The 14,813-nt window shown below is 40.1% G+C and overlaps 1 protein-coding gene across 1 annotated transcript in view; it reads right to left on the reverse strand.

Annotated features, from left to right (window-relative positions):
• Positions 1-14,092, reverse strand: part of LOC118411821 (follistatin-related protein 5-like) — a 105,058-nt gene extending 90,966 nt beyond the window's left edge. Inside the window, exons 1-2 of the mRNA XM_035814307.1 lie at positions 13,658-14,092; positions 7,552-7,680 (exon numbers count right to left, since the gene is read on the reverse strand). Of these exons, the coding sequence (XP_035670200.1) occupies positions 7,552-7,671 (120 nt within the window). The 5' untranslated portion in view covers positions 7,672-7,680; positions 13,658-14,092. The remainder of the gene's footprint in view (positions 1-7,551; positions 7,681-13,657) is intronic.
• Between the last annotated feature and the right edge of the window lie 721 nt (positions 14,093-14,813).

The raw sequence follows: 14,813 nt of genomic DNA on the forward strand, positions 1-14,813 counted from the left end.
TCACCTTTTGATACCAAATCTGTGTTATGAATTCAGGGCTTGGCAGCAGATAAGTCAAACCTTACAAAATCTGGAAAAGTAAACCTTACCAATTGTATTTTTTCTAACGGTCACATTCGTCGTGAGTCATTGCACGATTCTGATGTCATAGCATTTTCAAGCAGGGTTTACGTAACAAACTGCAATTTAAGGAGGATGTAAGACAGCCTTTTTCACGCGTGACAAAAAAACAGCTGAAATTTTCATGACGCATACAAGACTAACCCAAAATGCCCTTGACCAGCTTGCGATTGTATGACACAAAGAACGGCCGTAAAATCTGATGTCAGTGCATCAGCCCATAAAGAGTAATTTGGTGACAGAAATACGGAGATGCACTAAATTATTCATGTAATTCACTTACGTAAGTCTATCCGAGCAATGCATCAGCGAACCCAAACAATAGACAGAAACGTCAGAGTGCTATTGTTCAATTGAAGCCGCATTACTGGGAGGCAATGCACAGATTTATTCTGAGGTAATCCTTTAATTCTTTTCACAAAGACAATAACATACGATTTCTGGTTTTGCGGAAATGAAGAACAATAAGAAAACATAACAATTTAAGTACTAAGTGAATAATGTGCATGGACATCAATCCACAACAATTGATTTCCTTGGTTTTTGGATTCTTGAAAAAAAAGATATGACAAGCAAACATAAAATAAGCATAGGGCAGGGAGGAAAACTTGAACTTGATTCCAGCCGTAGCCCCAAACATAGATGTACATAAACATCAAAAACAATAAAAAGTAACATTACAGAAAATCAACATCAATGCATATACCTGTCAATACATATCACAGCAACTTAGGAGTAACCAACATAGTATCATTTTACGATACAAGTAAATCAAAAACGCAATATCAACATAATATGACTAAAAACATATTAAGTAGAATGAAATCAGAGTGCATATTATAGATTTAAGGCATGCACATAGGACTGCCATGTTGTCTTCAAGTCAATGACAGCTTCAGTCATCAGATACTGTGAACTAATTAACAGATCCATCATCAGAACATGTTCATTAAGCAACACAAATCGTATTTCTTACTCAATCAATCACTAACTGTAACTTTCAATAAAGAAAACCAGTAAATCTTAACATGCTCCACTTCAAACCATAGAAAAGTATTAAATATTTATTGAGACCTTTACAGAGATAAGATTGTCTGTTTCTTTAGCTGCATTTGCTGGGAATTTCCTTAGTCAATGATTTATAAAGCAGTGCCAGAAAACCATTCTTCAGCAACATTGTAGATTATCAGAGTACAACACTTAATCGCATTTCACACTTCACACACACACAAGTTTTCTGCAGCCGGCGGAACATTTTTACCCGTAATCTGAAATTCTTCCTACAAATAAACTAGTTCGCAATTTGCACAAACAATATGTGATGCATTATATTGTCAGTAATATGTTAAAGGCACATAAACAAAATACACTTAACGTTGTATCAAGCATCAGGTCTAACCAACATATGTTACATTCCTTTATATACATTTGACTTGTGCATTAGCACTTTAAATCATGAATTGCCTTATTGTTGCAGATTTGTATTTTGGAGCGAGGGCTGTAATGGGGGTCTGCCTAAACACCTCAAAGGACTCTTAAAAGCTGGTAAATACTCAGGACTTGCTGAATTTTTTTTCATTCATACATGTATATTGCAATGTATCCAGCACACTACATAATAGAGTCGTTGGAGGTCGCTTGACATTGTTTGACGTGTTAAGGCAGACAGCTGTAATGGTAGCAAGAGGCCCTTTGCCTGATGAAACTTAAAATGGGACCCTTTGCCTGACAAGGGTTAAAATGTGGCATGCGCTTCACAGCAGGCCTGACTGATTACTATTGTACAAGGAGGGACTTTGCCTGACAAGGGTTGATTAAATGTGACCCTTTGCCTGACAAAGTTTAAAATGGGATCCTTTGCCTGACAAGGGTTAAAATGTGGCATGTGCTTCACAGCAGGCCTGACTGATTACTGTGCTACAAGGAGGGCCCTGTTTCCTGGGGAATTTCATTAAAGATTCGGTCCCCAACACTCCCAGACTTATTAGTACAAACTTGCTTTGGGCAAGGCCTATTCAATCACTCGTTGTATAACGTCACCCAAAAAAATTACACTATTTGGTTGGAACATTCAGTACTTCAATTTCATTTTCCATTTCTTGGGCTTCAAACGTTCTTCATTCTATTTCATACTTTTCTGTTTCAGTCAGTTGTGATATTAACATCAATCTAACTTTATTATGGGATAAATCATCGATCCTTTTAATTGTGTTAACTAGTTAGAGGTTGAAATACTGACTGTAAAAAAACGACAATTCCGCCTTTTGTAAATGTGCTGCAAGAGTTTTTAATGTCAATGGCAATAAACCATTTCTCTTTCTCTCTCTTACAACTATTTAACTGACAACTTTTCCTGAGGACTCAGATGCCAAAGATTACAAATATAAAGGACAGACATTTTACAGAGTGTGCGATGGAAAATCTGCAAAAGTTCATTACCTGAGCTTCACTTGTCTGCGACATTATCGAGTTTCATTCAGGAGATAGGAGCATCTAATTAACCGATACTGAGAAGAAAGACGGAGACATTTAATGAAACCAACTAAGAGTACTGTGATCAGAGAATGAACCTAAATGAAACCAATAACTGTGTCCAGCATTGGAGTGTAGAGGGAACACTGATTATTGTGAGGCCCCACAAATCGTTATTCCATGTGGCAAGAGGTGGCTTTCCATTTCATTTTGCAGTGCTTGCCTTTTTATCAAGTGTTGTATGGAATTATATGTTTTCTAATGTGTTGCGTGTGTGGTACACAATTCCAGCTATTGCTGCCTATAGTGTATTTTGTAAGTAACGCTAGTTCACCTTTATCTGTTGGGTAACCTATATCCGTTGCTTTTAAAAACAGGGTATTTGGGGATATCACGTTGACGGACCTTGGTTTAAAATTGCTATATTTTCTGTACATTGCAGTTTAAAACTACCACCCGTCGACTTCATGTGCCTAAAAACCCTGTTTTGAAAAACAACGGATATAGGTTACCCCACGGATAAAGGTGAACTAGCGTTGAGTAAAATATTCTTTTGGGTGTGTCTGTCTATGTGTCTGCTTGTGTGTGTGTGTGCCTGGAATTTGTAGTCAGCATAACTCAAGAACCTTTTGATGGATTATATAAATAATGATATTTGAAAATGTGGGTAGATGTTGGGATGACAAAGTTTGAGGTCGATTTTGGGCCCCCTTAATAAGTATGTGACTGCAGTAGAACTTCCATTTTTGGTATCTTTTGACCTGGTTGCCTGAGTCTCTGTTGTTACCTTCATTGTGTGCAGGTAGAAAAGTCATCAAATTAAGGAAGACTTCTGCAAAAGGCTAAATCTTAGTATTGACAATGTAACATGCTACAAACTGGAGAAGTAGAATTCCCTAATCAAATCAAACCAGGTAATGCATCCATTTTGTTCTACCTAATCATGAATTTCACCTTCAGCTGATACACAAGGCACTTGTTCCCCGTAGGGCTGCTGTAATGAAAGACATCCCTTTAATCAGTGTGGGGGAGGTCCTAATCACTCATTCTGCTTCCAGCCATCCTTTGGCAGTTTTTCTATTAGTCAGCCAATTTTGTAGGGCTGACAAAAATGCCGCCATCAAACAACTTTCATACCACACCAAGGAGTATAACCTCCTTGTACCACACCATCGCAGCATGTTTTTGCACAGTATCTTGTAGCTAATTTTCTTTACCGTCAAACCTGTACATAAGGACTACCTGGTCACTTTGATATGATTCTCATTGACACAACCATGAAGGAATCCTTAGTTGTAAAGTTTAAAAGCTTTGTTCCAACACAAAGAAAGAAAGTCACCATTAATTTTTTGAGATTTGATTGTCTATAGTGACCACCTTTCCACATAGACTGGATTTTATTGGGCCTTGAGTGGTCTCCTTAAGCAGCTTTGATTGTAGAGTAAATGCATGTGCATCAAATTCAAAACATTTTCCGTCTCCAAGCACTGATTGTATCAGACTAGTGATCAGTTAGTAGAGAAAACACACTTGTCAGAAAACATGCCAAACGAAAATGTAAAACAATTAGCCAAAGCCAGAAGAGCTGCTTTCAAAGTATTCCTGCCTGCAACATTTGTCATGCAGAGCTGCAGCTTCCGCTGACAGGCTGCCAGCTTTGTCATTTTGGCAGGTACTGAATCACTGAGAGGCCCTGATGGCAACAGACTGGGCAGTGATGGCATGGAGCCAGATGGACAATATCCCCCGGCGGAGGCGTTTATGGAGAAATGGAGCCATATGGCGCCCCTAGTGCTGTCATCAGGCAGGGAATAGCGCCGATCAAATCTCCATAAAATGTGCTGCAAGCATGTGTAAAAGCATGGCTTTAATTCCCATATCCTACTGCTTAATTCTCCAATCCAGCTGACGTTACATGTACATAATGTGCATTATGTGGTTTCTTCCTTTATTCTCCCACTGATTTCTATCAGCGCATTATGCCATGAAAAATCCAAATGATATCATATCGTTTCTGCACCGTATGTCACACGTGTCATCATGGTGGCAAGCCTATGGTGGTATTAAATTCAATTTGCAGATCAGAGGGTCAGGGGATCGAATCCAATCCCATGTCTCATCTATCAGAACATACTTCAGATCCTTTATCCAAGTCATTTGTGGAGTATTTTCAAAATATGAACATTTTGGAATTAAGCACTGGCTCCACCCCGCCCCCCATAATAGCCAGGTACTGGTACAAATGTCATTAGTAAGATTGTGTTGTGGGGCCCAACAATGCTACTGAGATCTTAATTTGTCCCCGGCAGGACATCAATATGAATGTCCACCTGTACCCAACTCGAAAACCACCTGCCTTTTTAGCCTCGTGGAGAAAAAAAGGAGGTGTATTTCTGATGACTTACCTAATTGGTTTTCTAAATAAAGTCTGAAAGTCTAATACATATATCCTAACATCAGCCTATGACACAAGACAGACCAAAATTTTCATCTGCTTGCATAATCTTCATAGTGGCATGCTGAAATTGGTTTTAAAAAAGATTTAGATTGTACTACTAACAGTACTAAGAACATTTCTGAAACCTTGTTTCATAATTAACAAATTTAGCCAATAAAAATGAGTGATGCAGTTAAAACTTTAAACTTTAAAATGTTACACGGACAATTATTCAAATTTTACAGCACCAATACAGAGAGGCAGAAAACTGGATTCCAAGCCCTGTACCCAACTACAAAACAATAATTTCAAAATCAATTTTGCCACAGCTGTGCATGACATCACCACCCTGGCATGTATACATTGTACGCTACAGGCAAGTGCTTTGCTACAGCTTAGCCTGTTCTGCCACACCATTTGATACGTGACTGTCACAACATTGCCGCAGGATGTGGCCATTCCGTATGCGCGATGCGACCACGGGCGTCCTCGCTGAGTCATGCGGATGAATCATGGATGACAAATGTCTCCCGACGTTCTGCCGTCGCTTCTTCCCATATATAATTTCATATTCCAGGGGAGTCATGTTTCAGATTTGATATCCTACAAGACGCGGGTAATCCTGAGCAAGGCAGTATTAATCAATGAACGTATTCGGGGATTTATGTACCCTCGTGTGTCGCCATGCGGAGGGAGATCGTCCCCAGCCTCACTGTCTCCCGGATGCTCTATGGTTGATCAGTCACTTGTATAATGCACAATGTTGCTGGAAAGTAGTGCGCTGCATGCAAAATGTGTTCACTTTGTACTTTGGGCATTTCAATCAAGAACTAAAGATCATTATCATCAGTGAAGTTTAGACAACCACTTAGGATATTACATAAGGCCATGTTGATTTGATTATATGGATGACATCCCCCGGGAACTCCAAAACTGATGCGAGCGAGCGAATAAAAAAAAAGTTTGGCCAAAAAAAAAAGTTGCCTTCAGTATGAAATCAAAGTGGCCAGGAAGGTTGAACATAGGACTAAACACACATAGTATGGTATGCCATGATCCTCTGGACCTGAATTTTCTGTACTGGTACCTCTCCCCAACCAACAATAGATTTTTTTCTTTCCCTCCTTTCACATCTTATTCTTTGACTTTAGATTCATTTTGGCATTCTATATATGGCATTAGTTATCTGTTTTCTGATACTTTTTTTTCGATCTACGGAATATTTGTGCTCATTTTACAGCTGCTTTGCACAATTTATTGTGTGGTCGAAAACTTTTTTTTTTTTTGGAAATGGCCAGAAATTGGTGCGAGCGCGGATGTCATCCATATAATCAAATCAACATGGCCTAATGCAAAATAAGTGGAGAAAATGGTATAATGTTTAGTCTGATGTATCAGATAGCCCCGAATATCTTTCATTCATGACTGAAAAATCCTTATTTTAATGTTTTGATAATTTATAGGGATTCCATAGACGCTATAGGTACTAGATTATCAATAAAAAGACTCTTAGTACAGAGACTCCCCTATTTGATGGCCGGCACTGACCATGGTAAAGTAAAATGACAATGATCATAGTACTTTTTGTACTGCCCAGTGATGATAGACATACTTTTTCAACCTTACATGGGCCTCTTGAAAAAATCTATCAGACCATTGCTGAAATCAATCTCTTACTCTTGCCGACTTATTAGCTGTGAAAGCTGCCAATGGGTGATATTAGCATAACAAAGGAACCTCTTTAAGGGAACCCATATTTCATCTTGCATACGCATTACCTCGAACAGAAGATGGAAAGTGCTCTCATGTCTGTCTATGTTGTCAGTGTTTTTATACAGGTGGTGACATGGTCATTTTTGAACATGAATGACAAACAAGAGAAGAAAATTTATTAATCTCTCTTGTGTCTCATATAAATTGTTGTTTTCAGTACTTTCTTATCTCTCTGTTAACCCTAAGTATTAAAACCTGAACCCAACAAGAATAGTCTGAGGTGCTTGGCCAAAGACACGAGTTGCAGCATTAAGAACTACATGTTCGACCTCCTCCAGTCTTAAAAGACGATAGGTTTGGTCAAGTAGGTCCCAGCGTCGTGTTTGTTTGTTTGTTTGTTTGTTTATTGATTTGTTTGACATGTCTCACCTTGACGACCTCATTGTGGCTCTTTTGCCTGGTATTCCCCCTGGCCCAATGTATATTTGTTTGTTTGTTTGTTTAATTATCTATTTGACATGTCTCACCTTGAGGACCTCATTGTGGCTCTCATGGCTGGTGTGCGCCATGGGTCATGCATGTTTGTTTATTTGTTTGTTTGTTTGTTTACTATTTGTTTGACATATCTTACTTTGAGGACCTCGTTGTGGCTATGGGCCATACATAAAAACGTTTGTTGATTTGTTGATAAGTCTCACCTTGAGGACCTGAATTTGGCTCTTTTGGCTGGCGTGCCCTTGGATAATACACGTTTGTTTGTTTGTTTGTTTGTTTATTACTTGTTTGTTTGTTTCACAAATTTGTCTTACCTTGAGCACCTCGTTGTGGCTCTCGTGGCTGGCGTGTCCCCTGGGCCATGCGTGGCTGATCCCACCAGAGATGGCCGCAAACATCAGCGTCCCCACAATCACAGCAGTCATTATGTTCATGGCTACAGCCTGCAGATTTGGGCAGAAACAAACATTTAGGGACAAATCCCATGAAAGAGGCTATGTCCATCATTTTGAGTCGACTCTAAATCGGTGCTTGGTACAAACTTCCAGGTATCTTTGGTCCACCCTGATGTCATCATTTTCAAAAGATGATGCGCTTCTGAAGCGTAACACTAGCCCTAACCCTATATAACCCTAATCCTAACGCTAATCCTGACCCCTAACCTTAACCCTAACCCAAATCCTAACCCTTACTCTAATCCTAACACTAACCCTAGTTCTGAACCCTGACCTCTAACAAACATCAGCGTCCCCACAATCACAGCAGTCATTATGTTCATGGCTACAGCCTGCAGATTTAGGCACAAATAAACACAGGGCTCGAAATACACTTTTCAGTCAACTTGCACCTGTGCAAGTTAAGCCAAAGGTAACTTGCACCAAAAGAAACTTACTTGCACAACCCAAAATAGTGAACTGTTAAACCCTTATCTCCTCTTCTGAAAATTTGCAAATGTACGTGACTAGTAGTAAATGGGGATACATACCGGTAAAGACCACATGTTTGGATATTTGTTTTTCCGTAGCGTATTTTATTTTTGGTTTGAAATTGTATAAACTGTTTCATAAAAACTGTGAATTTAGCCTCAATTAAAGACAATTCAATGTCTACAACTCGATAAGATCCATAGATTTCTTCTGGACTCTTCAAGTGACATCCATCACAGTAACTAGTCTTAAGCATCTCCAGAATGAAGTGGTAGAACAACTCAATACAATACATATAACTGGAAAAACCAGTTGAACATATTTAGTATGCAAATGTAACTCATATGCAAATCAAGGTAAGACAGCACCTTAGGAATCATTAGCATTGTAGAGATGGATTTGTTTTAAAAAATAGTTTACCTGGATGTCTAACCAAATTTAGAAATAACAAATTTAGGCTTTTTTTTATTCAGTGTTATTTTCTTTTACCTTTCAATGACAGACAATATTCTCGGTGTGTGTAAGCTTTTTCTAATGTCAGGTATTAGAGGACAAAAGTAACTTGCACTGGTGCAAGTTTGGTCTAAACTTACTTGCACCACACCAATTTTACTTGCACAAACTTGCATATGCATGTGGTATTTCGAGCCCTGAAACATTTAGGAAAAAAGCCCACAGACACAGGAGAAATTTAACCCTTCAAATAGTTACTATAGATGATAATAATGATACAATGTAACTCGTTCATGAAGGTAAGACATCCAGGTAAATAATATTCAAATAAAATTTAATCTCTACAACTGAATAGAAAACGAAGATTGGCACAAACTTCCAGCTACCTATTACCACCCTGATCGCTCTTCTGAAGCGTTGGTCAAAAAATCACTGCTTTATATGATCAACTTATCAATCCTATGTTCTGACACCCTAAGTTTTTAAACCCCTTAAGACTAACCCTAACCCTAACCCTTATCATTGACCCTGCCCCCTAACCCTAACCCTAATTCTGAACCCTGACCCTTAACCCTAACAAAGGGGTGCTGGATGCAAGGTTATTAATTTATTTTCAGGACCCGTCCCCCATCCTGATACAGAAATTTACTTCTTGGGATATGGACAAAAATTTCACCTTGATGAAAATTTGAACTTGATGTAAATGCATTTTGGTAAGATAAACATGAAAGATAGGATAACAAAAATTAGCTCCATGGGCCCCAAAGAAATATAAAGCTAGCGAACATAGCACCGTCGGAACTTCTACTCTGTCAGAATTTCTACTCTTGCCACACTATTGAATCTAACTTAAACTTACATATTTCATATTTTGTGAGAAACTTTTCTGGTACTCAACAGGCCATATAACCCCAGTGGGGATCACGCATAATTGCATATAAAAAAATCTTGGGATTTATACCAAAGATTTTGAAATTTTGTGTTAAATCTTGAGATGCTTTGACCTGATCTTGAGATGTTTTGACTTAATCTTGAGATGATTTTGACTCCATCTTGAGATGAAAAATCTCAAGATGTTTTGAAAGTTGCTTTGAAAGCGTCCTATGCCTTAAGATGTATGAAAAATCGTCAGATCCAAGAATATTGAAATTTTCTCAAAGACCTTAAGGCTGTTGTGAAAAATCTCAAGATTGTTGTGAAAAATCTCAAGATTGTTGTGAAAAATCTCAAGATAGTTGTGAAAAATCTCAAGATTGTCTCAAAAAATCTCAAGATTGCCTCAAGAGATCTCAAGATTGTCTCACAAGATCTCAAGATTGCCTCACAAGATCTCAAGATTGTCTTAAAGAATCTTGAGATTTACCACAAAATCTCAAGATTTTTTTATTGTCAATGATGTGTGAAGACTCCCACTGTGGGATATTACAATGTATGATCCACTGTGTAACAGAGAGGCTTTCCTCTAAATATCAGATATATACCTTTATGCTGTAAAAACGCGGTCAAACGCATTAGTCCAAAGTGCTCTGCTCAGTCGAATAATAATGATAATACCATACATAATCTTATAGTATATTTTCCATCCTTTGAACCAATGAACTGTCCTCCATTAGCCCATAATCTCAGTCCTATTGTGTCCTTCCAACATAAAGCCCTCACTTAAATGTTACAGGTCAGCACTGACATCAGGGTCATTAATGTTTCAGATCGGTGACGGATTATCAAATATGCATAAACACATCTGGTGACGCAGGTCGGATTACCGACAGATTTCCTTAACAAACGCAGGGGTCACTAACATTTGGTAATGTTGCTGATGATTCCAAATTACAGAAAACCTATCCTTGAGATTGTAATAGACACTGGGAATTATGAAAATCTATCCAGATTCAGGGATTATATGTTTAAAGTTACCTTTAAGCTTATATGTCAACTGGGGTCATTTTTGCCATCATATCTATTTCAAACTTCTGTCTAGATATTCTTCATTTTTCAGATGTTTGACTCCAGAATATTTTCTGGGATATTTGTCGTATCAAAAGACTAAGATTCAAAAATCTGTCTTTTGATATGAATTAATACGACCTACAACAATATCTGAATATTCATTAAAAAATGAAAATTGAGCCCTCACATAAATCTCTTAAAGAGTCACACTTAGCGTCCCAGTTTTAGGACTCGAAAGTCACAAATTGCACTTAAGATTTGGGCGTTATCGATTTACAGTTAGCTGAAAGCTTTGAAGTATAAATCTTTGGTACCTCACACCTGAAACCGATTAGAAAATCACTTCTGTAAAACATTGCCCAAAGCTTGCGTCAAAGGTATCACTCACAACTTTAATTGAATTTCCTGACGCCATGATTTGCATGTATGCATTTGTTCTGTATTGTGGCCCCTTAACCTCCATAAAAAGAAGTCTGAATATGACTTTGTCATCGTTAAAAAAAGGAAAAGTGAACAAATGTCAAAAGGGATATTAGACAAATGTAAGGTTTAGTGTAACTGAGAGATAACCCCAGGTGCTTTTCAGATGTGGCTTGAAAACTGTATAAGAGATTCAGAAAGGACACAAAGATGGGGCTTACAGCTTTTGCTTGACATATTTTCTGCCTACAACATAACCTGAAAACAAGCCCCCCCCCCTTTAATGACACCTTCATCGTTGCATTAATTAAGACAACTCGTTAGCGTTTGTATGTCATACTCCAGGTAACCTAGGTAACAGATCTTCGCAGAGGTCACGCCGCAGAAAAGGACGCTGCCCTCTCTATTAAAGATTTATGCCCATTGCCATGGCAACAGGGATGGGCCTTCAATCACTTTTGGGGCTGGCTCACGTCTGAGAGAGGAATGGGAGGAAATTTTCTTGGAGAAAAACATCCATCTTGATTCATATACAAATGTATATAACTGTTATCACTTTTACTTTTGTGCGGAAATACTGTACAGGCGTTCAGTTCCGATGTGCTGTTTATGACGATTGATGCTGATGTCTACTTTCGCCTTGCCTGTTTCAAGCTGCCAAGCTTAAGTGCATCAATTGTAGGGTGAAATGTAGTAAAAGCATTGGTCAGTCCTGTCTGGTGTGTGAGAGTGGTCCATTTGTAAAGATATCTAGTACATAGTGTGAAGGTGAAGGCAGGCAATACACAGAGCAGGGTTGTAGTCAGCACCCGTCCTTCCGTCCTTTGACGGAATTTTGCAGCTGGGGACTGAAAAAAAATTTGCCCATTCCGTCCTCTGTGACAGACAAAAATCGGTATGTAAAGATATAAAAAAGACTGTCTCCCTTGTGCAATTTTTTACTAAAACAGATGCCATTGAACAGCTTAGTCTACCAGCCATATTTACACCTCAAAATCCAGAAAAAAGTGTTTCAGCAGGCCTAGATTTAAAGATTTTCCGAGGGAGCATGCGTCAAGACCCCCCTGAATGTCGTGCGAGGATTAAAAATCGGGGGGGAGGGGGGGACGGAAAATGATTTTAGACTGGCTACAACCCTGACACAAAGTACTGTAAATGAAGAAATGTTCGCAGTGGTTTAATGTTCACGGTTTTCACGGTGGCCACTTCACCACAAACTTAAAACCACCACGAACATTTTTCCATCATAGTATGAGACTGCAGTCTGTGGCACTACCGCGAATTTAAAACCATCGCGAATACTCCATTTTCCCACTACCGCAAAAGTAAATCCCAGCAAACTCGCCTTTGAAATCTTTTGAGACAATCTTGAAATCTTTCGAGACAATCTTGAGATTTTTCACAACAATGTTCAGATTTTTCAGAAAAAACATCTTTCAGAAATGTAATACGCAGACTATTAGGCAGGGCTGTCTCCAGGAATCATCCTTCCATCCTGGGACATACATTTACTTGTTGAGACAGAAAATAATCCGTCCCCATTCTTCGGCTCTTGTCGACAGCTTCAGTCAGGACCTCAATCTGTCCCCAAAATAACAATATTATTGAAAATATTGAAAATGTACTTTCATAAGCTTAAAATGACATATTCAACCAGGAAAATCAGAACATGGACTCCAAAACAATGAGTGGGATGGAAAAAAAAATTCACTTTTGAGCTGGAGCCAGCCCTGGTATTAGGTCATGCAGTGGAGTGGTTGTCATGTACAATTTGAAAAGCACTATTTAAACGTTGTTTGTTTTAGAGATCAGTAAACCAGTCATTACATACAAAGAAAACTGTCAAGTACGCAACCTAATCCTTGTTCAACCCTCTCCACGAGGATTTCATTTCAAACTGAGCTTTGCCTAAAGCACCAGCTGTGCACTGCCTCTTTCCATTCTGAATGCCTCGGTATCGAGTACTTCCCCCAACATGCCTGGGACAAAGAATTGTGGAACAGTCGTACCAACGCAGAGTGATACCATCAAATACACATCAAGCTTTCAAACAGCTGCTATGCTCTAAAAGGCAATGGAGGGGGTTTGATTTGTTGCAGCATGTTGTCATCCCTCTATATTTAATATTGTACCAGCTTGGAAATGTGTCAGTGTCCAAACCAATAATCATGCCACCATTTGTGAATGAGTCCTCTATCTGGTTGTGACATCATAGTTGGCACAAATCCCTTTGCCATCTGATCTCAAACTCAAACAAATTGAATCTAATAGTAATGTGAGGATGTTGTGCAACATTGTGTCGAGACATTTTAAAAATTCAACTGTAGCAAAGGGTCGTGCGATGTTGCCAATGACATACTGTATCAGTATTCCCGAGGCGTGTCTGTGGCGATTTTTTGAAGGACAAGTAAATGTGGCGATTTTGATGGGGCGAGACCACTGGTCAGCTGAAGGGGGCGTGACGTTTAAAGACATACATGACATCGTTATCTTAGGCGCTCGCTCCCTTACAAAATCCCCGTCGCGGTTTAATATGATAAAAACCTTGCGTGCGAGTGAGTAATCGAAGCCCGTCGCCGGCGTTTAAGGCAGAACAAAAGCGAAACCGGCGGGCGGGCCTAGGCGGGCGGGCGCCCGGGAAACAGTGGGAGCTGTCGGCGGCGATTTGACTCACCTGGCTGACCCTGCGCCTTGGTAGCGTGATCCTCCTTTCTGGGATAGGGATGCCGGTGAGGGTGGTTCCTGTGGCCGTGGCGGTAGGTTGCGAGGCCCGTCGGTTGTTTCCGTGGGGCTGGCGCGCTACTCCTGCGGTCCCATCCAGCTTGCCGCGTACTGAGGGCACCAGATTTTTCTCACACCGTGACGTAATGCGGAACCGAGCGCGCTGATTGGCTGTGCTCCTCCCGTTCACCGCAGCATCCGGCGCGTCTCTTTCTCGGTCACTCTCCTCGCTTCCTTACGCACCGTCTTGAAGATACGACGCTGTCCGGTCCGGCTAGGAAGGGTTTGACGGCTCTCTAACGCTCTCCCATCCGCAGCGAAACCAGCGGCGCAGAGCTTCCTCCCCTCCGTTTCACCCCACAGTGTGCATTGCACCTGGACGAGTCCATCTCCAGACCACGGGGAACATTTCCCCATTCTTACATACCAGTACAAAAACTTCGCAAACGCATGACTATCTATGAAGGGAAGATCGGTGAAGAGATATCTTGAAGGTTATTAATGTAGCGTTTAACAGTACATGTGTGGTTACGTATGTTATATTTGTCGTACGGGCTCTAAAATCGGCGATAGCACAGAATGGTTTCGCCCGCACGCAATAAGAGACCTACCATAAAAGGTCCGCCGCGCCGCCCAAAGTTATAAATTTCCGATAAAATCTATACCGCACCAGCGCGGCGCTGTCTCCGGGAGCCAGCCCGCCTGCTCCCGAGGGAAAACTTACTGTCGTGCGCCATTTCTCACGGCGGGGACATAAAAGCGCAATGCGGTCACATCTATAGGGACAGGTGAAGCCATTTGGGAGCGATATCTGCGCCTTCAAATGGACACGGTATCGACTGTCCGTATTGATATCTGTCTACATCTCTTTCTTATTTAAAAGAAGACATTTCAGTCGACCTGTAAATAAGTTAGTTTCTAACAGAGCCCGGTCTGGTCGAATAGGGGACTTTCGCCAAGTTAATGATAAAAAGTCTAGTAGGAGTTAATTAACCTAGGAGTGAACTGACTGGCCGGCGAATAGCTGGTTAGACCACTAAAAATGGCTGAAATCCCATGACAACCTGTTTGTCTCTATTTGGCCAAATTCTTCTATTTTTCACCAGCTG

Source organism: Branchiostoma floridae, chromosome 3, assembly GCF_000003815.2.
Source record: "Branchiostoma floridae strain S238N-H82 chromosome 3, Bfl_VNyyK, whole genome shotgun sequence".
Taxonomy (NCBI): Eukaryota; Metazoa; Chordata; class Leptocardii; order Amphioxiformes; family Branchiostomatidae; genus Branchiostoma; species Branchiostoma floridae.